General features: G+C 42.4%; 1 protein-coding gene and 1 long non-coding RNA gene across 3 annotated transcripts in view; one reads left to right on the top strand and one right to left on the bottom strand.

The window, feature by feature from the left end:
- Positions 1-27995, top strand: part of LOC115139714 (rhotekin-like) — an 88449-nt gene that overhangs the window by 15622 nt on the left and 44832 nt on the right. Inside the window, exon 1 of one of the 2 annotated variants that reach the window (XM_029677407.2) lies at positions 11375-11565. The exons of the other annotated variant lie outside the window; for it this stretch is intronic. Within the exon in view, the coding sequence (XP_029533267.2) occupies positions 11533-11565 (33 nt within the window). The 5' untranslated portion in view covers positions 11375-11532. Of the gene's footprint in view, positions 1-11374; positions 11566-27995 lie in introns of those variants that run through there. 2 annotated transcript variants of the gene reach the window in all.
- Positions 7035-11192, bottom strand: LOC115139715 (uncharacterized). The gene is made up of 3 exons (XR_003865146.2): positions 11106-11192; positions 7418-7517; positions 7035-7255 (listed from the first exon to the last, which is right to left on the bottom strand). It is a non-coding gene; the product is annotated as an uncharacterized LOC115139715 (long non-coding RNA).

The following is a 27995-nucleotide window of genomic DNA, read 5'->3' as shown; positions in this document are numbered from 1 at the left end:
GTGTAAAGTAAAAAATAAACGTAACAAATAATTAAACAGCAGCAGTAAAATAACAATAGCGAGGCTATATACAGGGGATACAGGTACAGAGTCAATGTGGAGGCTATATACAGGGGGTACAGGTACAGAGTCAATGTGGAGGCTATATACAGGGGGTACCGGTACAGAGTCAATGTGGAGACTATATACAGGGGGTACCGGTACAGAGTCAATGTGCGGTGGCACAGGTTAGTGAAGGTAAATGAGGTAATATGTACAAGTAGGTGGAGTTAAAGTGATCATGCATAGATAAACAGAGTAGCAGCAGTGTAAAAGAGGGGTCTGGGTAGCCCTTTGATTAGCTGTTCAGGATTCTTATGGCTTGGGGGTAGAAGCTGATAAGAAGCCTTTTGGACCTCGACATGGTGCTCCGGTACCGCTTGCCGTGCGGTAGCAGGGAGAACAGTCAGGATTGTAGGCCTCCTTGCTCGCACACACTTTTTCAGTTCTGCCCACATATCTTCTATAGGATTGAGGTCAGGGCTTTGTCATGGCCACTCCAATATCTTGACTTTGTTGCCCTTATGCCATTTTGCCATAACTTTGGAAGTATGGGGTCATTGTCCATTTGGAAGACCCATTTGTGACCAAGCTTTATCTTCCTGACTGATGTCTTGAGAAGTTGCTTTAATATATCCACAATATATTTTCCTACCTCCATGATGCCATCTATTTTGTGAAGTGCACCAGTCTCTCCTGCAGCAAAGCACACCCGCAACATGATGCTGCCACCCCCGTGCTTCACAGTTGTGATGGTGTTCTTTGGGCTTGCACGCCTCCCCCTTTTCCCTCCAAACATAACGATGGTCATTATGGCCAAACTGTTCTATTTTTGTTTCATCAGACCAGAGGACGTTTTCCCGAAAAGTACGATCTTTGTCCCCATGTGTAGTTGCAAACCGTAGTCTGGCTTTTTTATGGCGGTTTTGGAGCAGTGGCTTCTTCCTTGCTGAGCGGCCTTTCAGGTTATGTCGATATAGGACTCGTTTTACTGTGGATTTAAGACATGAAGGTTATTCGATCTGGAAAATACACTGCTCAAAAAAAAAGGGAACACTTAAACAACACAATGTAACTCCTAGTCAATCACACTTCTGTGAAATCAAACTGTACACTTAGGAAGAAACCCTGACAATAAATGTCACATGGAATAGACAACAGGTGGAAATTATAGGCAATTGGCAAGACACCCCCAATAAAGGAGTGGTTCTGCAGGTGGGGACCACAGACCACTTCTCAGTTCCTATGCTTCCTGGCTGATGTTTTGGTCACTTTTGAATGCTGGCGGTGCTTTCACTCTAGTGGTAGCATGAGACGGAGTCTACAACCCACACAAGTGGCTCAGGTAGTGCAGCTCATCCAGGATGGCACATCAATGCGAGCTTTGGCAAGAATGTTTGCTGTGTCTGTCAGCGTAGTGTCCAGAGCATGGAGGCGCTACCAGGAGACAGGCCAGTACATCAGGAGACGTGGAGGAGGCCGTAGGAGGGCAACAACCCAGCAGCAGGACCGCTACCTCCACCTTTGTGCAAGGAGGAGCAGGAGGAGCACTGCCAGAGCCCTGCAAAATGACCTCCAGCATGCCACAAATGTGCACGTGTCTGCTCAAACGGTCAGAAACAGACTCCATGAGGGTGGTATGAGGGCCCGACGTCCACAGGTGGGGGTTGTGCTTACAGCCCAACACCGTGCAGGATGTTTGGCATTTGCCAGAGAACACCAAGATGCCAGAGAACACCAAGATTGGCAAATTACGCCACTGGTGACCATATGCTGATGCTCTTCCTCCTAATGCAAGACAATGCTAGACCTTATGTGGCTGGAGGTTCACAGTTCTGAAAGAGGAAGGCATTGATGCTATGGGCTGGCCCGCCTGCTCCCACAGTCTGGGACATCATGTCTCGCCGCCATGGAGACTGTCCAGGATTTGTGCTCTTGGGAGGAGATCCTGCCTGTATCAGGAGCATCCCAGGCGTCCAGCATGACCAGTTTTTGACGGTTACATCAAAGGGTCAGCCTCATGGTGTGACTCCAAATCCAGGGGTGGATTTCATTGATCATTTTTGTGTTTTTGTTGTCAGCACATTAACTTTTTGAATATTTCATTCATTCAGCAGTGTATTTTAGTTTTTAATTTTTTTGAGCAGTGTGTTTAACACTTTTGGTTACTACATGATTCCAAATGTGTTATTTCATAGTTTTGATGTCTTCACTATTATTCTACAATGTAGAAAATAGTCAAAATAAAGAAAAACCTTTGAGTAGGTGTGTCCAAACCTTTTGTGTTTGTATTAAATTACACAGGCATAGTACAAAAACGAAGAAGCTCATCGCTCAGGTCTTCAGTTGTGAGGATAGACTAAAATAAGTAGGCTAAGCGGGAAGATGCTAATCTTGGCAAATGATTTCATTGGCGTGTACATTGTGGGTGTTAACTTCAGATGCTTTGAATTTGATTCCCTTTTTGGCTCTGTTGGGCGTCAACCAGCCGAAGTATGTGGCTTTTAACGTCCATGTCCTTTTTCACTGGCCAGTAAATTCACACTCTGAAACGTTGACCTCTGGACCTCTTGCTGCTGCATAAAAAATATGTATTTCAGTATTTTCAGTATTTGTATTGGTACTGTTCAATTAATGACATACCAGTAGATGTATACATGTCTCAGCACAATTTCCCTAGGTAATAGCAAAAATAGTACACTGCTCTCTGTGGTTCTCAATCTATTGCAGTTGTAGAAGACCTGGTGAGTCCCCTTAACCCTTTATACTTGTACCCATATATGGGTTGAAAATAGCATAAGGCGCCTAAATTGGAACGCAGAGACTATACAGTAACATGCTATAAATGACATCAGAGCTCAGGTTCTGTGCATCGCAGCGCTGTATGGGTCTGGCTGACGGACGTTTTGAACTTGAGCACTGCACGTGACAAGACATTGCCTCTTCCCTCCCGCTACTTGGGCAACTTTTGCACATTTGTGGCTGTCCGAGCGAGGGGAAATGCTGTAAATTAAGAAGACTATGTATTTTGAAAGATGTGACATTGAGGATTATAATAAATACCGCTTTGATGTCATACAAGCAAGCCGAACACACGTACACGTAAGGCGCTTCACTTGTTTGTTGCTGCGGCGGCACACGTACCTGAATGCACATGACTCCTTTCTATGCACTCGGATAATTCGGATTCTCTGAATTGCCCTGTGAATGCATAACACTGTAAGATCGTATTTGATAATTTAGCTAGTCCTGTTAGCAATAGAACAAGCTTTCAAATGATGCCCACCTGATCCAGATTGCGATCTATAATGGTCCGTTTTTGGATTGCGTAAACAACATTGTGTGACGGCGGGGATGGATGCAGGGTTGGGTTCCAAACAAACAAAAAAACTACAAGTGTGCTTGCTCTAGTTCCTCAACGGCTCATCTAGGAGAGCTAATAAAAGCACCTTTATAGTTGAGAACTCTTCTTTGAGTCATACAAGTGCATTGAAATGAATTAGGAACAGTCCACACTTTCGGAGATTGCATGCGACTTCTATCAGAATACAAAGATCACATTGAAAAGACTGGTCTAGATGGACCACTTCAGGGACGTGGTCAGGGATGCATCGTATGTGGATCTCTTCTCAATCTGGACGCAATCAGGCTACCGAAAAGTGGATACAGTGTGCGACGTCATCAGCACTCCTCCCACAAGTCTCCAGAAAACCCGAGAGGCACCTTTTCATTATAATGTTGGAGGAAATGCGTTCCTAGCGTAATATTTATAATCATTTTTTTGTTTTTTGTTTTTGGCTAGAGTTTTTCTAACCTGTTTGCAATTTATTTTTTGTGTTGCTTGCTGGCTATCTACAGAGGTTTGCTGGCTTGTTAGCTACAGTAGTTAGCTACAGGCATCAGTTGTTGCTGTGTGATCATATTTAGCCAATTCCACAGTTTGTAGAATGCATACTTTTTATTTATATATTTATTTATATGAATGAGCACAAATGGTAGACGCAGGACGAGTTCAGAACTCTATGATCAGAATACTAAAGCTGCATGAACTGTAAAGTCTAGACATGGGCCATCGGACGATGTCACACAAACCCTTGTCATTTTTTTGTTGTCTTATGTTGCACCTTCCCCACGTTTTCATAACATCATGTTTTGGATTCAGTATTGTGTCAGGTGAACTGTTGTCATCAACTTTGGACTAAATAATTTCCCCATATTCTCCAAACTGTTGCCTTTCAATTGCTACCATGCTTATGCATAGCATATTTCTTCTGTAAGAAACATTTTAAATGTAGCATTATCCATATAGGACAACTCCCACAAGTGCAAAGGATTAAGGTTATACTGGAGGTTCTGGCTGATTCCTGTTGATGGCTGTGTGAATACCTATTGGTGTAAATTCCCCAGAGAAGACTGTGGGAGCTGAGACTGTCAGAGGCTCTGGGCTGGCAGGACTGGACTGGACTGGACTGAGGTTGGCCGGGCCGGCTGTTGAAAGGGGCCTCTGTTGCTGAGAGAGGTACTGAAAGGCCTGGACAGCCTGTTCTCCCCTCTGCCTCCTGACGATGATGTCAGTGGAACAAACCCTCAGACAGGGTGATGTCACGCTACCCCTTACCCACCAGCTCGTGATTAGGGGTCACTAGCACAGGGTCACAGAAGGAGTGGGGGTCTGGGGTGTTGAAACGGTGCCCTTTTTTTAAGTTGGCTGACTTTGACTCTGGGACTGCTTCCCATAAGGCTGCCTGTCTGCCTGTTGTGTTGTGAAACTCTTATCCTGCACCTGCTGCATGCAGGCACATTTTTCTCTCTTTCTCGCTCTCCCACTCTCTCTTGTGGATCATACCTCTAAAAGCTGTGAAAAAGCTATTGGAATCTCCCCCTTTTGGCTCCTGGACAATTTTTCACTTTCAAATTAAATTTGCTGCTTTTGGGCTGCCGATGGACGACAGCCCAGTTAACACTCGGCTGGAGAGGGAGGGGAAGAGGGAGATGGAGAAAATAGGAAATTGGAGAGGGAGGGTCAGAGGGAGATGTGCAGAATGTACAGCAGAGGAGAGGAAAAGTACCCCACAAAGCACTGCACAAAAGTCTTCCTTGTGTGAAGAAGCAGATTGCCATAGCCTTCCTCCAGCAGGGGAACCGTATGGGCGTCTAATCTCTTAGTCACTGAGAGACAAAGGTTAAGCCCGTTTTACTGTAGTGCTGGAGGAAAGAAGCAGCGGGGCAGAGGAAGGAGCGCAGCAGACCTTTTTCATTGGCTCTGGGAAGCACACAGCTCAGTCCCCATTGGCTGAGCAGGACACTTGTCTGTCACAAAGACCCCTTGTTAACCCCTGCTCAGCCAAGACCCTCTCAAAGTGTCATTGGTCAGTGTGTCAGGTCACCGGTCGTGTTCCTTAGATAATGTGTCAGGGACACTTAGTCTGAATTTAAGCCCCCTTGAATCCACAGTTGTTGACCACGGCTGTCTAATGCCTGTTGCTGAGAGAATCTAGAAGGATCCATTTAGGATTCCATGTACTACAATAGTTGAATAATATGAGATCCAGTGTGTGTCATTATGTATAATGTCATTCACTTCTTGCAGTCCAAGCGGTTTACTGTTCGTACACTCACAATGAGTGTTGTTAAAAAATTTAAACCACTTTTCCTGACTGAAATGTGCCCTTGCCACTAGGAAGGAAATAGGCCACGTCATGTCTCATTAATAAAATTGACTATCAAAGACGAAATCCATCAAAAGTTGCACAAGCACAGAGCGTTGGAGAACGATGGATGGATGGATGGGCGGACAGAAAGCAGGACGGAGAGAACTAAGACGGGAGACTTGGCTCTTGATGTGTATGATGATGAGGAAGGAAGGAAGGGAACTCTAGGGACTAACTGCTTAGAAAGGAAGAGAGATGGTTGTTTGTTTGGAAAGCATTTTTGCCAGTGAGAGAGTAAATAGGAAGGAAGAGGTCTCAGTGGGACACAGCTAGAGAGTTTAGGCAGACCAATGGAATTGCCCACAGTGGAATGCAAGGCATCAGACTATGATTTGCGTCCCAAATGGTACCCTATTTCTTTTATAGTGCACTAGGGCTGATCAAATGTAGTGCCCTGTATAGGGTTCCATTTGGTATGAAACTTAAGTCCTCTGTTGGCATTTGAGCACATCAAACGTGACCATTTATTCAGTATTGACGTAGTATGGTGTCATTTGAGGACCACAACTCATTCGTGGTCCTTTTGGTTAGACTCTCCATTTTATCACTTACTGTATGCTGTCAGTGTGCAGTTATTTGTTTTATGTTTAGTTTGTGTGTGTGTGTGACCATACACGGTTTGTCTGGTTGTTGTTATTTAGTGTGTATGGCAGTGTAGTCTGCTTTCCAGTACCTCAGTGTTCCGAGGGTAAAGGGAAGTGGGGCAGGGAACGCTTGGTAGGTTGTCCTCTCTGGCCATGTGCCCACTGCTTCCTGGAACTCTAATCCTATTAACTGCAAGATATTTACTGCTCTAACTCAGTTGTCCTGGCCTATCTACGCGCGCGTGTACACAGAGTAACAATGTTTCTTTTCTTTTTCTCCCCATTTCGATGTTGTCTCATCACTGCAACTCCCCAACGGGCACGGGAGGCAAAGGTCGAGTCATATGCGCCCTCTGAAACATGACCCTCCAAATAGCGCCTCTTAACACTTGCCCGCTTAACCCGGAAGTCAGCCGCACCAATGTGTCGGAGGAGGAAACGCCGTTCAACTGACGACCGAGGTCAGCCTGCCGGCGCCTGGCCTGTCACAAGAAGTCGCTAGAGCGCAATGAGTCATGTAAAGCCCCCCCCCCCCCGGCCAAACCCTCCCCTAACCCGGACGATGCTGGGCCAATTGTGCGCCGCCCCAATGGGACTCCAGATCACTCCCGGTTGTGATACAGCTCGGGATCGAACCTGTGTCTGTAGCCTTAGACCGCTGGGAGGTAGGTTTCAAGCTTTTTATAAACAGTCTTCTGTCTCTTGTTGTTAACTGTCTTTAATCCTACATGCAATCCAAAAGCATCCTTCTGTGTTGTTGATGATGCTACAGTAGACTCGTTGTCGACGGCTGTTTGACCATGCTGCCCCTGGCTCTTAGCTGTGTGTGGGAGTCGTCATAGTACTCAAAGTGAAGAGGTTACCATAACAAACCGTCACAGGACAGCCTCCTCCGCAGTCCTTAGCCAGAGGTGAAGAGCTCTGTTGACAGAATAGATGTGGAGATGGGTTATGCGTGAGTTTATTTGTGTAGAAGCAAAGCCAAAACAGACCCACTCTTGTTCTGTCCTATCCTTTCTACACCTCATCATTAATATCTTCATCTGTTCTTCATTCCCTTTCGTTGCTCAACCATATACTTACTCAACCACGGCTCTCCTCTCCGTCACCCATCCTATCCCACCCCATCCATCCAGGTTGCCATCCTTCGACCTCTCCTCCCAGTGCCATTTTGTTTGTCTGTCTGGGTAAAGAAGGAAGGAACAGTGTGACTGACAGGAGGAAGTCAGGCCAGGCCTCCCCTGTAGTAATTAAGACCTGTTGGATTGGCTATAAAAATAGAACCTCTGATTCACTTAATAGCTGCTTAAATCTGATGGTAATACTTGACTTAAAGGCTGCAGGTAGGCTATAATGCAGTTATAAAGCATTGTACGACTTGTCTTTAGCATGTATGACGATCATAAGTTTTATCTCATAATGATCCTGAATTTACAGCCTATTATAAGCCATATAATGTATGCTTATAACAAGTTATATAACATTATTATATAGGCAATACCTAAAGTATTGTATTGATGGAATGTTTTTTGTCTTCAGGGCACCATTTGCAAATGAGACACTGGTCACAATTGGGTTCCCCTGAAATATATAAAAGTTGATAAAAATAAATAAAATAAATGACCAATCTGATATGCTTCCTGACTGATCCAATAGTTAACCAGTGCCCATAATCAACTAGAAATATTGCTAGTTGATGATGGGCATTGGAGACGCCATTGCCTTTAGGTGTGTATAGGCTCATAGACATTCATTTATGATTAGGCCTAAACAGGGCTGTCCCCTATTATTAAAAAAAAAATAATAATAATAATCTTGGTCGACCAAGAGTCTTTCGACCAATCGACTGGTCGAAATTCTTAAACGTATATTTTTCCATATACTGTAGACACACCGTATGTGTTTTAATGAAATCAGCTATATGTAAGCTACTGAGCTTGTCTGATGCTTTAAGCACACTGATTAAATTATTAAGACACACCCATTACTCGAGGGAGCCAGAGATAGCCTAACCAGAAGAACAAAAACTTGTCCCAAACCACCACCTCCCACTGCTGCTGGCCTTCACAGATTTTGCCATTACACTCCCGAAGTTGTCGGTTTTAGACTACACCAGGGGTCAGCAACCTTTTCCATTTGGAGTGTCAATTTATCTTGCCATTTCTACCAGTCTACGTGCCAGTTATGATTTTCATATGCACATTTTCATGGAGCAGTTTAATTTATTTTATAATAAATTTGTCATGTCTCAAAATGATAAATTATACAAATCTAAAAGTAACTTATATTGCCATTGCCAACTATGCCATTGCCAACTAGCCTACATAAAGCCAACAAATAAAAGAAATTGCAGCCTACAGGTAGAAAATAAGTCACATTGGATTTTGCATGGCCAGGTTGCCATACCTCCAAAATCGCATTGTTGTCACAATCCTGCAATAAGGAGGGGAAGGGGTTCTGTCTATGATGTTTCTGTATTGTGTTCTCAAATGAACATTTTCCTTTTTGTCTAGTTGTAAGCTCTCCAATGTGTTTTATTTGATTGTCACTCTCTCAGTATACAGTGCATTCGGAAATTATTCAGACCCCTTGACCAACCGGCTCGATTCGGACTTATGTAGCAAATTATGAAACTTATTATTTTTTTTATTGGATAAAAGTACAGACTCGAGCTAGAAAATGATATGTACACTACAGTTGAGGAACAAAAAGGATTCACATGTGAGGCTGTGTACTAAAAACCAAAGATTAAGACTTAAGGCTGGTTTAATCTACATGTGTTTTGTACATTTTAATCTGGAGTGCCAGAGTGCACTGTACAGACTCGAGCTAGAAAATGATATGTACACTACAGTTGAGGAACAATGGGAAAGTAATTATGCTTTGAAAATTTATTTAATTTGTAGCCTCAATTTTGAGAAAATGGCATCTCTTTAAGGATTCACATGTGAGGCTGTGTACTAAAAAACCAAAGATTAAGACTTAAGGCTGGTTTAATCTACATGTGTTTTGTACATTTTAATCTGGAGTGCCAGAGCTAGCTAACATTACACTTTTACTGGAAATGAAAATGACTTACTGGCATGGTTGCCCTTAGTTTGAAAATCTATCCGAAGACAGTTTTATTTATACAACAGACTGTTCAACTCCCTCCGTGTATTTGCAATCAAACACCAGAATTTTCTCCTTAGCTGTCATACTCTGCTTCCGCCGGGCATTCCACTGATGTCAAAACTCGGTCCTCCAGAAAATGGAGAGCATTATCAACACTTTTGCAGTTCTTCGTGATATCTTTTTTTTTAAAGCCACATTAGAAATTATTACCTACATCTACTGGGCAGCTCATCTTATAGACAGAAGCGCACTACATGGCAGACCAATCCGAACTCCTCTCTCGGCATGTCCAGCCCATCCATTATTTCAGCCAATCATGGCTAGCAAGGAAGGTTCCTGGCTTTTCCCTTGGCTAAACCAACTAGGCTCGTAATTTAACAATTGTTTTCATATTAACAGATGGCATACAAGTTTGTTATTAAGGCACATGAAAGTTCACATGTTGCAGAAGGCATTTCTGTCAAACACATTTTGATAAAAATACATGTTTACGATCAAATGCCTCCCCTGTGAAGTAGTAATGGCTGAGCGATTTCTGCATATTGCACCTTTTTTTTAAAGGTTTAAAAATGTAATATTTGTTCTAAAAGATTAAGAAATAATACAATTGTTTGATAACTTTAAGGTTTTAAATTGTATCATACTCATCTGTTTTATCTTTTCTGGTGAAGACATGGATTTCCTATGGTGGGTTATGCAAAATGTGTCAACTTTGAGCACTTTTTAGCTTCTTGTTGGCATTCAGGTCCAGAAAGTCAGTGTCTGACCACTTCTTCCATGGGTAAACATGTATTGAAAGTTTTATTTAAATCGAAAGGGATGCTGTCAAAAAGTGATTGAATTCAAATGGATTTGCTCTAAACGTATGTCAGCGCATGCAGTCGCTGTATTTGAAGCTTGTTTGTTCTCACATTTAATTATGTAGTGCTCATCCGTTTACGCTGTTCTCATTTCCAGCAGGCTGCAAAACGCGTCCGTCCATCCATCACCAGCCACCGCGCGATGTGCATCAGCGCACACCAACTTCCCAGTGCACCCACAGGGCCATGCAATTTAGCAAAGACCAGGGAATTCAGGCGGATGTTTTATTTCTAGAGTAGGGTTGGTTTAAATATAGTTATTTGTTTGAAATGTCAAACAACTATTTAGATGTTTTTATTTGCATATTTCGCATGGTATTGAGGTGAAATGTCACAGTGCCTGATTTTAAATACGGATTTTGATTTGGATATATTATAGTAAGTGTCATACTTTCCAAACAACCTACAACAGGTTGATCATTTTTAGACACATTCCAGGCAATGACGGGTCCAGAAACTCACACAACTGCCACACCAAGTCTCCAAATCGCAAACAGGCGATGGAATCTCGAAATGTATTTGATTGAGCGATAGAAATTTTGGCGAGAGATTTCAGGGATTTACGGTACTGTGGTGGCAGTAGTTTAGCTGTGGACTAATGCGCCGTAAGAAAACAATGCAAACCTACCTTTTTAACACATATACGATTTGAGTTATTTGGTATTGCTCGGGAAAAGTGACTGTTTCATGTGTCACTATTTCGAAAACTGCACACGCAGTCTCTTATTTAGGATGTCATTTTCCATAGGTGGACGGATATAGGCACAGTCAGCAACGGATTTGACATACACGCTTACCTTATTTTCAAACCTTGCCCACGCTCCAGCCTTCTTTGCCGGTGTGCGCACACAGCACACCCGCCTCCTCAGCCGCCTCTCCGGTTAGACCTCCCGGCAGTCAGTCTTTACTCGTCCGGTGCTGAAGAGCGAGTCGGAGGGGCTTCGGATGACAGCGCCGAGATGAGGTCGGGCAGATGACCGCCACATTCTCCGCTGGTCCTGCGCAAGCCAGGGGTATCCGTTTTTTGGGAACGGACGACAATAATACAAAAACAGGTTGTAGCCTAGGCTACTACAGTTTCCCCCAAAAAACTGATTGATTTATTATTTCCTGAGGAATCAGAGTTCTGGATGTGCGAGCTGTTTGGGACGTTGCTTGTAACCTGGTATTGCATAAGTGTGTTGCTTGTTTGGATATTAGGAGAGTCTTCGTCTTTGAACTACCATGGCCAGCGTGAATAACTCAAAGAATCTGCGGGTAAGTGTAGTGGCTTTATGTTAACCTAAGTAGTTAGGCAACATAATAACCATATATGGTTATAATTTCATAGGTGTTTCTAGAGGAAATGTTGCAATGCTTTGATTTAGAATAATTGACAGAGGCTACACCATTGTCTGTCCTTCTGCCATAAAATCAATGACAACAGTCCGTCATTACATAAATACAAGTGGCAAGTACAATTGTTGTAGCTCATTGTACAGCAGTGAAAGCCCATTAAGTATTTTTTTATGGAGAAACCCCATTGCGACTAGGACGTGCGTCTCTCATAAGGCATAGAGACTCATTCAGAACATGCACCACCATGCCCCATTGGCGATTGTTCTTGGAGGTGACATTAATAGCAGAGTAGATCATTTTCTATGAATGATATATACACACACACAGAGAGTGTCTGGCTGTGGCATAGCTCTCATGTGGTTGGGTCACAGGGTATATGGGTTGTCATTGGGATACTCTGGTGTTCAGTGGGACATTGTCTGACATTCTTTCAAGTGGAACAATGCAGCTACTATGCTTTTTTTTTTTTTTTTTTTAACTACATTTGTCATCAATGCATTTCCGGACTGTGGAGAGCTTCTCTAGATGCCTTGAGCTTCCGGAAAAGGCAAAGGCTTGTAGCTGTGGCAGAATCTCTCACTATTTCTCATTGACCACACTGTGATAAAGGACATGGTCATCTGTATTCTGGACCTGTCTAGTCATATCTCAATGTTAACTTGTGGTGTCTGATGATCTGCTAGGTTGTCTGGGCTCCAGGCACATGCCAGCATCACTGGAGAGCTACAGCAGCATACAACTGTCTAGGGTTGCTGAAACACATCTGATGCCTTATTAGCCAAATACCCTATTACAGATCATTTTGGGATTGCACCTTTTCCTCAATGACAGACTCCTTCCTGCAGTGTGTGTGTGTGACATAAGCACATTTCTTTGTGTGCGCTTGCATGTGTGTGCGCGCGACCATACTTGTGTGTGTGTCCGGGATGTCTTGTACTTTAATATGGAAAGGTCACTTGCGTTCTGATACACAGAGGCTGCGACGGCGAGTCTGCTCTTTTCATCTTGTCATTCTAGCAATCTCTCTACATCTCCATTTCCTGTTCTTGAGAGAGGGAGGCGATCATCTCTCACAGAAAATAGCACTGTTCCCTGAGATGCATCCCTGACTCCCATGGCACATCTTCCTTAGGACGGAAAGCACTATCTTGTAGAAGTGGACAATCATTCTGGTTGTTTTTTTCCTGGGCTGCAGAGTGCCATACAGGCAGTGTGATGGATGTGTGAGAACCTGCAGGGGGATAGATTGATGTGTATGTAGATAATGACTCCATCAGCCAGTGGTATACTGTAGACAGACAGGTAATGCAGTGTTGGCATGCATCTCTGCTAGCAGACATGACTTGTGTTACACAGATCTGTGTCTGTTTTGAAAGCTGCTTTCCTTTCTCCTGCCATTAGATTGTATGTGTGTTAATGAAGTTACTCCTGTGTTACTGTTGTTTTTGAGTAGTGGTGAGAACATATGCGCGCGCGCGCGCACACACACACACACACACACACTCTGGTGTAGACTGAATTAGGTCAGCACACACGAACATCATACCAAAGTCGTCATTGGTGTCCCTGACCCAGCAAGCACACTGGGTCTATTAAGGTTCAGAGATATGATAGGAATCTGGAGAGGTTTAATAGTGCACGCCTTCAGCACTATGTCTCCCTGATATTAAAAGCCTGGCCACACTGAATCAATACTAATATTATCACAGGCTGTTCTACACACACACACACACACACACACACAGCACTGACCATACATATATACTCATACACTTTTACAGAGTACATAGGAGGTATTCAAGTTCGAGAGTGGGGCTGTGTGTGTGTGTGTGCACGCACATCGGTGATTCTGAAGGAGAGCGACCCAGAGGGACCCTCCAAGCCAGCCTCGCCGCCTGCTCCAATGCGGAGAATGTGAATCAGCCATGGCCACACACATTCTGTTAGGCATCCGAGCCAGTGGTCATCTACTGTTACAACAGGCGGCAGTAGGACATTACCTAATTTTTGCCTGCATAGGCCTTTTATACCTCCAGTGCGCATGCCGGTCACAAGTGGTTGTAGTGGTTTGCAGATGTGGGTGGGCATCTATTTTAATAAGTCAATTGAGAATATACACCATCAAAAATAAATCCATTACTAATTAGTTTAGGCAGGTCATGAGAAACATAAGACTAATAAAATGTATTTTCCAAAAAATAGACTAGCATATTTTGAGTTTAATTAGGCGTATGTTACTGGTCTGTGCAGCCATGTCTGTGCCATCCAAATTAAATCAATAATTTATTTTGTTCATTAAACAGACGACACGCCTACCTGATCAGTCAACACACAGCCTATATTTTATAGTAAGAATATAACAGAATATAACAAATAAATATATATACAGTACCTGTCAAAGTTTGGACACACCTACTCATTCAAGGGTTTTTCTTTACTTTTACTATTTTCTATATAGAAGAATAATCGTGAAGACATCAACTATGAAATAACACATATGGAATCAAAAAAGTGTTAAACAAATAAAAATGTTTTATATTTGAGATTCTTGAAAGTATCCACCTGCCTTAATTGCAGCTTTCACACTCTTGGCATTCTCTCAACCAGCTTCACCTGGAATGCTTTCCCTACAGTCTTGAAGGAGTTCCCACACATGATGAGCACTTGTTGGCTGCTTTTCCTTCATTCTGCGGTCCAACTCATCCCAAACCATCTCAATTGAGTTTAGGTCGGGTTATTGTGGAGGCCAGGTCATCTGATGCAGCACTCCATCAATCGTCTTCTTGGTCAAATAGCCCTTATACAGCCTGGCGGTGTGTTGGGTCATTGTCCTCTTGAAAACAAATGATAGTCCCACTTAGCACAAACCAGATGGGATGGTGTTTCGCTGCATAATGCTGTGGTAGTCATGCTGGTTAAGTGTGCCTTGAATTCTAAATAAATCGCTGACAGTGTCAACAGCAAAGCACTCCACACCATCACACCTCCTTTTCCCATGCTTCACTGTGGGAAAAACACATGCGGAGATCATCAGTTCACCTACTCTGCATCATTCTAACACTGTGGTTAGAACCAAAAATCTCCAATTTGGACTAAAGGACATATTTAAACCGGTTTAATGTCTATTGCTCGTGTTTCTAGGCCCAATCAAGTCTTCTTCTTATTGGTGTCCTTTAGTAGTGGTTTCTTTGCAGCAATTTGATCATGAAGGCCTGATTCATGCAGTCTCTGAACAGTTGATGTTGAGATGTCTGTTACTTGAATTTTGTGAAGCATTTATTTGGGCTGCAATTTCTGAGGCTGGTAACTCTAATGAACTTGTCCTCTGCAGCACAGGTAACTCTGGGTCTTTTCCTGTGATGGTCCTCATGAGAGCCAGTTTCATCATAGCGCTTGATGGTTTTTGCAACTGCACTTGAAGAAACTTCATGTCTTAAAGTAATGGACTGTCTCTTTGCTTATTTGAGCTGTGCTTACCATAATATGAACTTGCTCTTTTACCAAATAGGGCTATCTTCTGTATACCCTCCCTACCTTGTCACAACGCAACTGATTGGCTCAAACGCATTAAGGAGGAAAGAAATTCCACAAATTAACTTAACAAGGCACACCTGCTAATTGAAATGCATTCTAGTTGACTACCTCATGAAGTTGGTTGAGAGAATGCAAAGAGTGTGCAAAGCTGTCGTCAAGGCAAAGGGTGGCTACTTTGAACAATCTCAAATATATTTTGATTTGTTTAACACTTTTTTTTGTTGGTTACTACATGATTTGATATGTGTTATTTCATAGTTTTGATGTCTTCACTATTATTCTACAATGTAGAAAATAGGAAACATAAAAGAAAAACCCTTGAATGAGTAGCTGTGTCCAAACATGACTGCTACTGTACAATGGATTTATTGTGATTGCGTGTATTACATTTATTTATTTGATTTTAAATTTAGATGTTCGAACGGCACACATCAGCAGCTTGTATGCGGTTTGTATGCATTGAGACCTAGAGATGCTAAATGTGTTTGTTAATTAACTGTAGATTACCATGAGACCGGCAGTCTTTTGCATGACAATAACCGGCTGAGAAAATGTCATGACCACCACAGCCCTAGGCAGAACTTTACCGAAATGATTACTAGGACATTTGGCAGCAATACAAGTTTTGACTTTGATACCAGCAATACCTTTCAGATATAAAGGTGTGAAAAAGTTGGATGTATGGTTAAAGTTGGTGGAAAAGGGGTTAAGACAGACTCACATGACCCAATTTATTTTATTTTCTCTCTCGATCTTCACACACACGTAAACAAAAAGAGACGCAGACTCTGACAGACAGAATACAAATGTGTTTGTATGCATGCCTTCAAGTTTGCATATGTATTTTCTGCAAGGATGTGAAATGTGTAATTGAGAGATGAGTAGGAAAAAGAGGACAAAAGAGGAGACTGATTGGTTTGCAAGTGCAGACACACACACACTTAAGAGTGTGGGCCATTAGTAACTAGAGAGGTTCCTGAGTGCTCTGAAGTGCCACGGAGTAATAGATACTTGGAGCTCATTTTGCAACTATATACTTCTGCAATATTTGACCTAAAACACTTGTCATGCCCTGACCTTAGTTATCTCTGTTTTCTTTCTTATTTTGGTCAGGTCAAGGTGTGACTAGGGTGGGTATGTTAGTTTAGTTTTGTCTAGTGTTTTTTTGTATATCTAAGGGTTTTGTAAATCTAGGGATATGTATGTCTATGGTGGCCTGAATTGGTTCCCAATCAGAGGCAGCTGTTTATCGTTGTCTCTGATTGGGGACCATATTTAGGTAGCCATTTCCATAGGGTATTTGTGGGTTCTTATTCTATGTTTAGTTGCCTGTCTGCACTACTCATATTTGCTTCACGGTTAGTTTTGTTAGTTTATTCAGTGTTCTTTCTTTATTAACGAAGTATGTACGCTTACCACGCTGCGCCTTGGTCTCCTCCTTACAACGACCGTGACAACACTGATGTGAATGTTGACCTTTTATTGGTGATGGATACAGTTCTATATATATCTTACATTTTTTGTTACTGGAAGTAGTGTTAACTAGCGCTAGTCTGCTGTACATGCCCCAACACTCCGGTATTTTTCATCCTAGTGTTTGTTCTGCATCTTCTTTTTAAAGGTGCGCTATGCAGAAATCACTCAGCCATTTACTGGTTGCTTAAATTCTAATAGTTTGGCAAGTTTATGTGACATAACAATCAAGTATAATGTAGAGAATCATTGTACCATTAAATATTTTCCCGTAACATAACCAAAAAATGTGTATTTTCAGCTGTTTTGATGCTGCTGTAAAAAATAAAGTAAGACGTAAAAAAGAAACTTAAGAACGGAAAGCATAGAAATAGTGCACATAGAACCGATCAGAAGTTTTGAGATTATGCTGCGGGACTTAGAGGTAATTTGTGGTTTAGTACGGTACCCTGTGTCACTGCTTCCTTGCTTCAGACCACTGTAAGTGGGAGTTAGAGCACTGATTATGCTTTTGGGTCCCAAGGCGGAGAGCCATATAGATTGCAAAATAGTTGTGAAGAGATTTTCGATGGCACGTGGTCTATGTATTGACAGGCAATTTTTCGTTCCTCTTGAAAATAGTGTAAGAATTGCTATTCCTCTGTCCTGCATGCACACCCCCAAAAAACACTTTGTTTTGTTTCTACTTGATCAGAACAAGCTGTAACTGGACTGTAGCATATTACTTACTAAAACTGTTGTTACACTGAGGTTTTTATTCTAAGAGAAACTAAAATGACTGGGACCTGGATGCCACGTACAGTATTAAAGTCTCTAAAAGGAAAAATATTACCACCGTTTTCTGCGCATGTCACTTTCCTTTCAGAATTTATCCTTACAAAGTTATTATTATTTATTTTTAATGTTCTCAAAGTGCACATCTGTAAATCCCAAACTCTAAAAGTAATTGGAAAGGTAGATGCTGTGTTTTTTGAAATGTTTATTTACAGTTGTGATGGACAGATTTTCACAAGTGTACTGTAGCAGCTGTAGCCCATCATGCAAACAATGTTTCCTATTAGCAGGATAATAGACTCGTCATAGCCTGTTGGTGTGAAAATCCCCAGTTTGCAATGTATTCGATGCTTAAGTCTCTAAAGTGTTAGTGCCTTGCAAAAGTATTCATCCTCCTTGGTATTTTTTCCTATTTTGTTGCATTTCAACCTGCAATTTAAATAGATTTTTATTTGGATTTCATGTAATGGGCACACACAATAAATAATGAATAAAAACATTAAACGTATTTTTTTTTTAAATTAAAAAAAACGGAAAAGTGGTGCGTGTATATGTATTCACCCCCATTGCTATGAAGCCGCTAAATAAGATCTGGTGCAACCAATTACCTTCAGAAGTCACACAATTAGTTAGATTGCACACAGGTGGACTTTAAGTGTCACATGATCTCAGTATACAGTGGGGCAAAAAAGTATTTAGTCAGCCACCAATTGTGCAAGTTATCCCACTTAAAAAGATGAGGCCTGTAATTTTCATCATGGGTACACTTCAACTATGACAGACAAAATGAGAAAAAAAATCCAGAAAATCACATTGTAGGATTTTTTATGAATTTATTTGCAAATTATGGTGGAAAATAAGTATACAGGGGATCTGAGGACCCATGCCAAATATTTTTCAGTGGGATGTGGGAGAATAGGTTATGTAGTTTCTCAATACTTTGTTATATACCCTTTGTTGGCAATGACAGAGGTCAAACGTTTTCTGTAAGTCTTCGCAAGGTTTTGACACACTGTTGCTGGTATTTTGGCCCATTCCTCCATGCAGATCTCTTCTAGAGCAGTGATGTTTTGGGGCTGTTGCTGGGCAACACAGACTTTAAACTCAAATATTTTCTATGGGGTTGAGATCTGGAGACTGGCTAGGCCACTCCAGGACCTTGAAATGCTTCTTACGAAGCCACTCCTTCGTTTCCCGGGCGGTGTGTTTGGGATCATTGTCATGCTGAAAGACCCAGTCACGTTTCATCTTCAATGCCCTTGCTGATGGAAGGAGGTTTTCACTCAAAATCTCACGATACATGGCCCCATTCATTCTTTCCTTTACACGGATCAGTCGTCCTGGTCCATTTGCATAAAAACAGCCCCAAAGCATGATGTTTCCACCCCCATGCTTCACAGTAGGTATGGTGTTCTTTGGATGCAACTCAGCATTCTTTGTCCTCCAAACATGACGAGTTGAGTTTTTACAAAAAGTTATATTTTGGTTTCATCTGACCATGTGACATTCTCCCAATCTTCTTCTGGATCATCCAAATGCTCTCTAGCAAACTTCAGACAGGCCTGGACATGTATTGGCTTAAGCAGGGGGACACGTCTGGCACTGCAGGATTTGAGTCCCTGGCGGCATAGTGTGTTACTGATGGTAGGCTTTGTTACTTTGGTCCCAGCTCTCTGCAGGTCATTCACTAGGTCCCCCCGTGTAGTTCTGGGATTTGTTTTGTACCTATGATAAATATTAGAGACCTCTACGTGCTTTGTAAGTAGGATACACTGCCGATTTTGCAGGTTATCAAATACTTGTTCTCCCCACTGTATGTGAGAATGCTATTCATTGACTTCAGCTCAGCGTTCAACACCATAGTGCCCTCAAAGCTCATCAATAAGCTAAGGACCCTGGGAGTAAACACCTCCCTCTGCAACTGGATCCTGGACTTGACGGGCTACCTGATGGGCTGCCCCCAGGCGGTAAGGGTAGGTAACAACACATCTGCCATGCTGATTCTCAACACAGGCCCCTCAGGGGTGCGTGCTCAGTCCCATCCTGTACTCCCTGTTCACTCATGACTGCACGGCCAGGCATGACTCCAACACCATCATTAAGTTTGCCGATGACACAACAGTGGTAGGCCTGATCACCGACAACGACGAGGCAGCCTATAGGGAGGAGGTCAGAGACCTGGCCGTGTGGTGCCAGGACAATAACCTCTCCCTCAACATGATCAAGCCTAAGGAGATGATTGTGGAGTACAGGAAAAGGAGAACTGAGCACGCCCCCATTCTCATCGACAGGACTGTAGTGGAGCATGTCGAGAGCTTCAAGTTCTCTGGTGTCCACATCACTAACATGGTCCAAGCACACCAAGACGGTTGTGAAGAGGGCACTACATAACCTATTCTCCCACATCCCACTGAAAAATATTTGGCATGGGTCCTCAGATCCCCTGTATAATTTCTCGCTATTGTTATTTTACTGCTTACTTTTATTTCTTTATCTTATTCATGATTTTTAAACTGCATTGTTGGTTAGGGGCTTGTAAGTAAGCATTTCACTATAAGGTCTACCTGTTGTATTCAGCCCATGTGACTAAAATTAGATTTGATTTGCCTACCGCAGGTGATGTCTTTTTTAATTTGTTTATATTTATTTTACTACATGAAGGTCTTCTTACTCTGCTGGCATCTTGACCCAGTTTATGCCCTTATTTGCAATGCAAACCTGGGCGGCAGTGTGTTTTGGTTCATTGTCTACATTTGGAGAAGAATAAAATACATTTAGCCTAACAGCCAACATTAGGTACAATACTAGAAATATACATGTAAATAGGACTGAACATAATGAAATATTGCTATAATCCTACCTCGAAAAAAACACCTTTCTGACATAGGGTCCAGCATATCTCTTGATTTCTTCCTCAAAAAAATCTCGAGCCATGATACCTGAAAAAGGAGGCAAGAGTGAACTATTGTTCAACACATAACGGTCCGTGAGGTGTAGGCTACAATATTTTATGTAGCTTTTGCTTTGTAAATAGCTAAACTTACCATTTTAAAAATCAAATATGGGCCTGGTACTTGGTGAGAAATCTTCTTCCTTTTTTTCTGTAGCAATTTTAAGCAAATTGCTCAAGGGCCATTGTTGATTCATCTTGGAAGATGGTATCGTTGAATGTCTCGCCAGCTTTGATCCATGCCTGGGCCTGCAGGACGCAAAGTTCTTTGTTAGTCAGACGAATCATTGGGTCGAAACTACAGAACCGTACAAAACAAGAGGACACACACATGGTTAATGCTCTGAAAAAAATGATATGTCTTACTGAGCCTTTCCATAAGTCTACGCATGTTTCTTCAACTGTCTCTTGACTGTGATTAGAGCGATGTGGATGTTGTGCTGTGATGCCAGCAGATTACAGATGGCCTTTGCCGAGTGCTCTTCATCCTTTAGTGAGTCGGTCTCTTGAATAGTCTTGCTGGAAATGGAATACAATGTAAAAATGTGTAGCATTCAGTAAAGACCAGCAGTCAATTTATTTAAACATTATTTTTGGCATTATTAGGCCTACTTTACAGTATTGTAGTCTACTGTACCTGTTAATTTCCCCTGTCTTTTGCGTTCGGCGTAACACAGGCATCTGATGATGGTGTTTGCGAATAGCACTGTCCGTGACCCAAATCCCCAAGTCTCCCAGTATTTTTGAAATGTCTCCAGTAGATGTTCCATTCCTCCTGAAAGCCCTAATCTGCTCACTGAAATGAATAGAGATCCTAGTCATGGTGCTACATTGTTGTTACAGCATAATCAAAGTGAGGACAATCGGCAATCTGCTGTATACTTATGGCCTATTGTAACCTGAAAGTCACACCTTTCCAGTACTCCTCACGCAACCCCAAACTTCACCCTAGACACAGTTACAATTAAAAAGCAAGCTGTTTATCTAAATTTAAAATGACACTGCAACCAAAGAGAACAGACGAAATGGACATCGTTTTCTTCAAGCCAGCTTCTTTCTATGGTGCTACCCAATCGCCCACTTTCGGGTATTTAAAAACAAAATCATCTCAAAAATATCCTCTTTTTTTTAAAAACAAGCCATAGAAAGTTGGTTGCAATTTCAGTTTAATCCACCAGAAAATATAGAACAAGTAATACAACAAATATTGTGGTTAAACTGAAATATACTAATTGATCAAAAAAACGATCAATTGGAACCTTTTAACAAGTGGGAGGTGGAAAAATAATAATTATTATTAACCTTGCATTATAATATTATAAAAGCCCTTAGATATTCTTTGTTTTTATTTACAGTGATTATGGACAGCTGGAGGCATTTTTTGTTTTTCACAAGCGTAGCAGGCTGTGAATTCTACAAACAGGCTGGGCTGGGCTATTAGCAGGACAATATATTTTGGTCATGGCTCCTGAGTGGCGCAGTGGTCTAAGGCACATCATCTCATTGCAAGAGGCATCACTACAGTCTCTGGTTCGAATCCAGGCTGTATCACATCCGACCGTGATTGGGGGTCCCATAGGGCGGCTCACAATTGGCCCAGCGTCATCCTGGGTAGGCCGTCATTGTAAATAAGAATTTGTTCTTAATTTGTTCTTAACTGACTTGCCTAGTTAAAGGTTAAATCCACCAAATCTGGTGGATAATTTGTCCCTTAGCTGTTTGATGAAATCTTCCATCACCTCTGTGACGATGCTGCGGCCTGGTCCCTCTGCCCGTCGTTTCTTCAGTGTGCTGAAGTGCGGTAGTCTTCCCGATGACAAGTCCACAACTGTTTCCCTCTTCCTTGTAACTGCAGATTTTAACCCGTTTAAGTTACAGAATATGTCCGCAAAACAAACTGTGTGCAGCTTGCAGTTAACGATTCAATGTTTCTGCGTCGGGCCTCTATATGAGGCGGGAAGGCCACTGAATGTTCTGTGCTTAGATTCATAATTAGTCTGAGATTTGAATTATTTGCCAACAGCGACATTTTCATTGCAAATAAGACACACTGGCTTGGCATTGGGAAAAGATGGAGAGATGAACGCATATCTCTCTGTACATTCTTCTCTGAAACTTCGATTTTCATTATCCACCTTCCTATCTTGATACTTTTTAAGAGTGACATTTTATCTTGCTATCAAGCAAATTGTTCTGAACCAATGTTGATGTTTAAAAAAGCAGTGTAGCCTACAGTAGGCTACGTAGACCTGTTTTTTCCCCATCAATCAACGCACAGAGAAATGGACAAAAATAATCATTGAAAAGAGACAGTGATTTTATGAGCGTAATCAGATAAAAATGATCTGATTGTCACTGAATTTATTATGTACTAATATGTGTTAAACATATTAAATTGGTAGTTTAATTGCACTAATATTGTATACTTATGATGTTCTGGCCCGCTGTCATCCAGTTGTTTATAATAGGATTTGAAGCAATACCTTACCAGGGTGTGGTCAACTATTTCAGCACCGTTTCGCGCTGCTCTGAGACGAGTATGGCGACTGGTTTTGGTAAATCAATGAGATTTTATTTTGGTATTGGTTATCCGATAATTAGGTGGGGAAACGGTCACATTGTACAGTGTCATGTTTTTTACGGTTTTGTTTTTCATTTTACTTGAAATAGAAACACCGTAATATTAATCAAATTAATTAAGCTACATTTAAAATCAATCCAATATACTATGTTCTTACAAAAAAAAGGTTTTAAATTCTCTCGTATAGCCAAAGTTACAAAAAGTAAAATGCTTCTCAAAGATCCCCTCTGGTGGTCAAACTTGCATTAACTAGCATTAATGGCAACAATGGCTGACAATTAAATAACGTGCCATATAATTCTGCGGCAGCTCGCAAGTTGTGCTGCAGTATGACGCAAATTTTACAGGAAGAACTACTGTATCTATAACACTTCTTTGTGAAATTAGTTGGGTCGCCCGAAAAGTTGTTTTCAGCACTTTTATTTCCCTGGGTGATCAAAAGACGTTTTCTGGTGCTCACACGTCTCTCTACAGCAGTGAGCAATATGTTTGGAACATTAAATTGCCTTAAAATCGCAGTAAGTATTGTGACGTCCCTGGCAATTCCCAGCCCTACCTATTATCATAATGGGCATTCACTAAAACAAATAAGTTAAATTCTGAAAGAAAGAAGAATGGAGAGATGAAGAGGGTGCAGTGATGGTAAAGATGATGAAGAGATGTACAAGACTGTGCTGAACTATTGTCCTAGATGTCAAATCTACTCTGGACTTCAGTAAGGATACTCTCTCCCTCTATTTTCCATGCCTCTTCCATACCGTTAGTCTTTATCAGTGTTTTTACCCAGCAGGCTGAGGGTGTGACTGACGAGTGATGCTGTAAAATCAGAGGTAGAGCTCTGGGCTCACTGGTCCTGCTGCTGCCGGCTCATAGATATGATGATGAACCCTAACCCTAAGGGCCAGTTAGGCCGGCTCATCTGATTAGACCTGATTTCCTCATCCAGATTCCAACACAGAGAAAAGTGTTGTTCAAGAGGTTACAAAGACCTGTCTTAACAGTTCCTCTCTTTTCTCCCACCTGCCGTTAGCTTCCAGGAAAGTCCAGCTAACGAGCCAGCGCTCTGAACATGTGTAGTAGTCAAATCAAATAACATTATATTTGTCACATGCACCGAATACAACAGGTGTAGACTTCACCGTGAAATGCTTACTTACGAGCCCTTTCCCAACTATGCAAAGTTTAAAAGTATGAGAATTTGCGAATAAAAATAGAAAATAGGAACACAATGGATAACAATAACAAGGCTATATACAAGGAGTACCGCTACCGAGTCAATGTGCAGGGGTACGAGGTAGTTGAGGTAATATGTACATGTAGGTAGGGGTAAAAGTGGCTAGGCAATCAGGATAGATAATGAACACAGTAACAGCAGCATACACTACATGACCAAAAGTATTGTCTAACATCTCATTCCAAAATCATGGACATTAATATGGAGTTGGTCCACCCCCCCCCCTTTGCTGCTATAACAGCTTCCACTCTTCTGGGAAGGCTTTCCACTAGATGTTGGGACATTGCTGCTGAGACTTGCTTCCATGAACTTCTTTCGGATCAGTGGGACGCTAGCATCCAGTGAAATTGCAGAGCGCCAAATTCAAAGTAATTTACTATAAATATTTAACTTTCATAAAATCACAAGTGCAATACATCAAAATAAAGCTTATCTTGTTTTTAATCCTGCCGCCATGTCAGATTTCAAAAACACTTTACGGCAAAAGCATACCATGCGATTTATCTGAGGACAGCGCTCAGCACACACATTACAAACAGTAACGAGCCAAGTAGAGGAGTAACAAAAGTCAGAAATGGCGATTAAAATTAATCACTTACCTTTTGATCTTCATATGGTTGCACTCACAAGACTCCCAGTTACCCAATAAATGTTTGTTTTGTTCGATAATGTCCCTCTTTATATCCAAAAACCTCCATTTCGTTAGCGTGTTTTGTTCAGTAATCCACTGTCTCAAACCACATCAGGTGACATTGCAGAACGTGGAACTCAACAAAACAGAAATTCTCATAATAAACATACATAAAAGATACAAGTGTTATACATCAGCTTAAAGATAAACTTCCTGTTAATCCAACCGCTGTGTCAGAATTCAAAAAGGCTTTACAGCGAAAGCAAACCGTGCGATTATCTGAGAACAGCACCCAGCAGACATCATTACAAACAGAAACCAGCCAAATAGGAGTAACAACAGTCAGAAATAGCGATAAAAATGTATCACTTTGATCTTCATATGGTTGCACTCCCAAGACTCCATGTTACACAATACATGTTTGTTTTGTTCGATAAAACCCCTCTTTATATCCGAAAACCTCCATTTTGTTGGTGCGTTTTGTTCAGTAATCCATTGGAACAAAGCGCGGTCACAGCAGGCAGACGACAAATCTAAGAAGTACCATAAAGATTTGTAGAAACATGTCAAACAATGTTTTTAATCAATCCTCGGGTTGTTTTTGTCATAAATAATCGATCATGTATCAACCGGACAATAGCTTCGTCAATAGAAAAGGAAAAACAAGAATGGCGCGCTTCCGGTCACACGCAGGACTCATGTCTGGAAATTTCCACTGTCCTCTCATTGAAAGTGGTGTTTCTCCCTCATTCTTCAGAGTAAAAGCTTGAAATAATGCCTAAAGACTGGCCACATGTAGTGGAAGCCATAGGGATCGTGAACTGGGTCATAAGTCTTTGTATATTGGATAGGCTTTCAATGGAAAAACAGCCATTTCAAAATAATAGCATTTCCTGGATGGATTTTCCTCAGGTTTTCACCTGCCACATCAGTTCTGTTATACTCAGACATTATTTTAACAGTTTTGGAAACTTTAGAGTGTTTTGTATCCAAATCTACCAATTATATGCATAGCCTAGTTTCTGGGCCTGAGTAGCAGGCAGTTTACTTTGGACATGCTTTTCATCCAATATTCCGAATGCTGCCCCCTATCCCCCCAAACGTTTTTAAGCCACGAGTATTAAGGTCAGGCACTCGCAGTTGGGGTTCCAATTCATCCCGAAGGTGTTCGATGGGGTTGCGGTCAGGGCTCTGTGCAGGCCAATCGAGTAATTCCACACCACACATCTCAACAAACCATTTCTGTATGGACTTCTCTTTGTACACGGGGGCATTGTCATGCTGAAACAGGAAAGGGCCTTCCGCAAACTGTTGCCACAAAGTTGGAACCACAGAATAATCTAGAATGACATTTCCCTTCACTGGAACTAAGGGGCCTAGCTCGAACCATGAAAAATGGCCCCATTATTCCTCCTCCACCAAACTTTATATTTGGCACTATCCATTCGGGTAGGTAGCGTTGTCCTGGGATCTGCCAAACCCATATTTGTCCGTCGGATTCATCACTCCAGAGAACGCGTTTCCACTGCTCCAGAGTCCAATTGCGGTGAGCTTTACACCACACCAGCTGACGCTTGGGATTGCGCTTGTGTGCGGTTGCTTGGCCATGGAAACCCATTTCATGAAGCTCCAGACGAATAGTTTTTGTGCTGACGTTGCTTCCAGAGTCAGTTTAACTCAGTACTGAGGACCACCGATTTCTACGCTCTATGCGCTTCAGCGTTCGGCGGTCCCATTCTGAGCTTGTGTGGCCTACCAGTTTGCGTCTAAGCCGCTGTTCCTCGACGTTTCCACTTCACAATAACAGCACTTACAGTTGACCAGGGCAGCTCTAGCAGGGCAGAAATTTGACGAACTGACTGGTTGGAAAATTGGCAGGTCTTCAGTAAAGGCCATTCTACTGCCAATGTTTGTTTATGGAGATTGTGTGTGTGTGTGTGTGTGTGTTGGAGTGTAAGTATGTGTGGGTAGAGTCCTGTGAGTGTGCATAGTCAGCGCAAGAGTTGGTGCAAAAAAGGGTAAATGCAAATAGTCCAGGTAGAGGGCCTCTCAAATGTTGCAGCGGCCTAAGGCACTGCATGAGGCATTACTACAGACCCGGGTTCAATCTTAGGCTGTGTTACAGCCGGCTGTGACTGGGAGACCCATGAGGCAGCACACAATTGGCCCAGCGACGTCCAGGTTAGGGGATGGTTTTGGGATTTCATTGTCCCATCGCACTCTAGTGACTCCTTGTAGCGGGCTGGGACGCCTGCCAGCTGACTTCGGCCAGCTGACATCGGCCACCTGCCAGCTGACGTTGGGCGCCAGCGTTGCAGTGATGGGACAGGACTGTAACTTCCAATTGGGGAGAAAAAGGGATTAAAAGTACAACAGGAAATTGAAGCTTTCGACCCCCTCCACTACAGCCCTGTGGATGGGAGTGTGCTCGTCCCTCCGTTTCCTGTAGTCCACGACCAGCTCCTTTGTCTTGCTGATGTTGAGGGAGAGGTTGTCGACCTGGAACCACACTGTCAGATCACTGACCACATCCCTATAAGCTGTCTCATCGTCGTCGGTGATCAGCCGATGTGTCATCAGAAAACGTAATGATTGTGTTGGAGTTGTGTGTGTGGACAGGGATTACAGAAAGAGACTGAGCACACACCCCTAAAGGAGCCCCTGTGTTGAGGGTCAGCGTGCAGATTAGTTGTTGCCTATCCTCACCACCTGGAGGGCGGCCCATAAGTCCAGGATCCAGTTGGAGAGGGAGATGTTCTGTCCCAAGGTCCCGAGCTTTGTCATGAGCTTGGAGGGCACAATGGTGTTGAACGCTGAGCTGCAGTCAATAAACAGCATTGTCACATAGGTGTTCCTCTTATCCAGGTGGGAGAGGGCAGTGTGGAGTGCATTAGAGAGAGCATCATCTGTGGATCTGTTGGGTTGGCATGTGAATTGAAGTAGGTCGAGGGTGTCTAGGATGATGGTATTGATATGCGCAATGACCAGCATTTCAAAGCATTTCATGGCTACATATGTGAGTGCTACGGGGAAATAGTCATTTAGACAGGTAACCTTGGCGATCTTGCGCACAGGGGCTATGGTGGTCTGCTATGTAGGTATTACAGACTCGGTCAGGGAAAGGTTGACAATGTCAGTGAAGAACATTGTGTATTTCTCAGTACATATGTGG

Source organism: Oncorhynchus nerka, linkage group LG13 (genome assembly GCF_034236695.1).
Source record: "Oncorhynchus nerka isolate Pitt River linkage group LG13, Oner_Uvic_2.0, whole genome shotgun sequence".
Classification (NCBI taxonomy): Eukaryota; Metazoa; Chordata; class Actinopteri; order Salmoniformes; family Salmonidae; genus Oncorhynchus; species Oncorhynchus nerka.
Note: the sequence above shows the minus strand (reverse complement) of the source record. Positions and strands in the feature narration are given on the sequence as shown.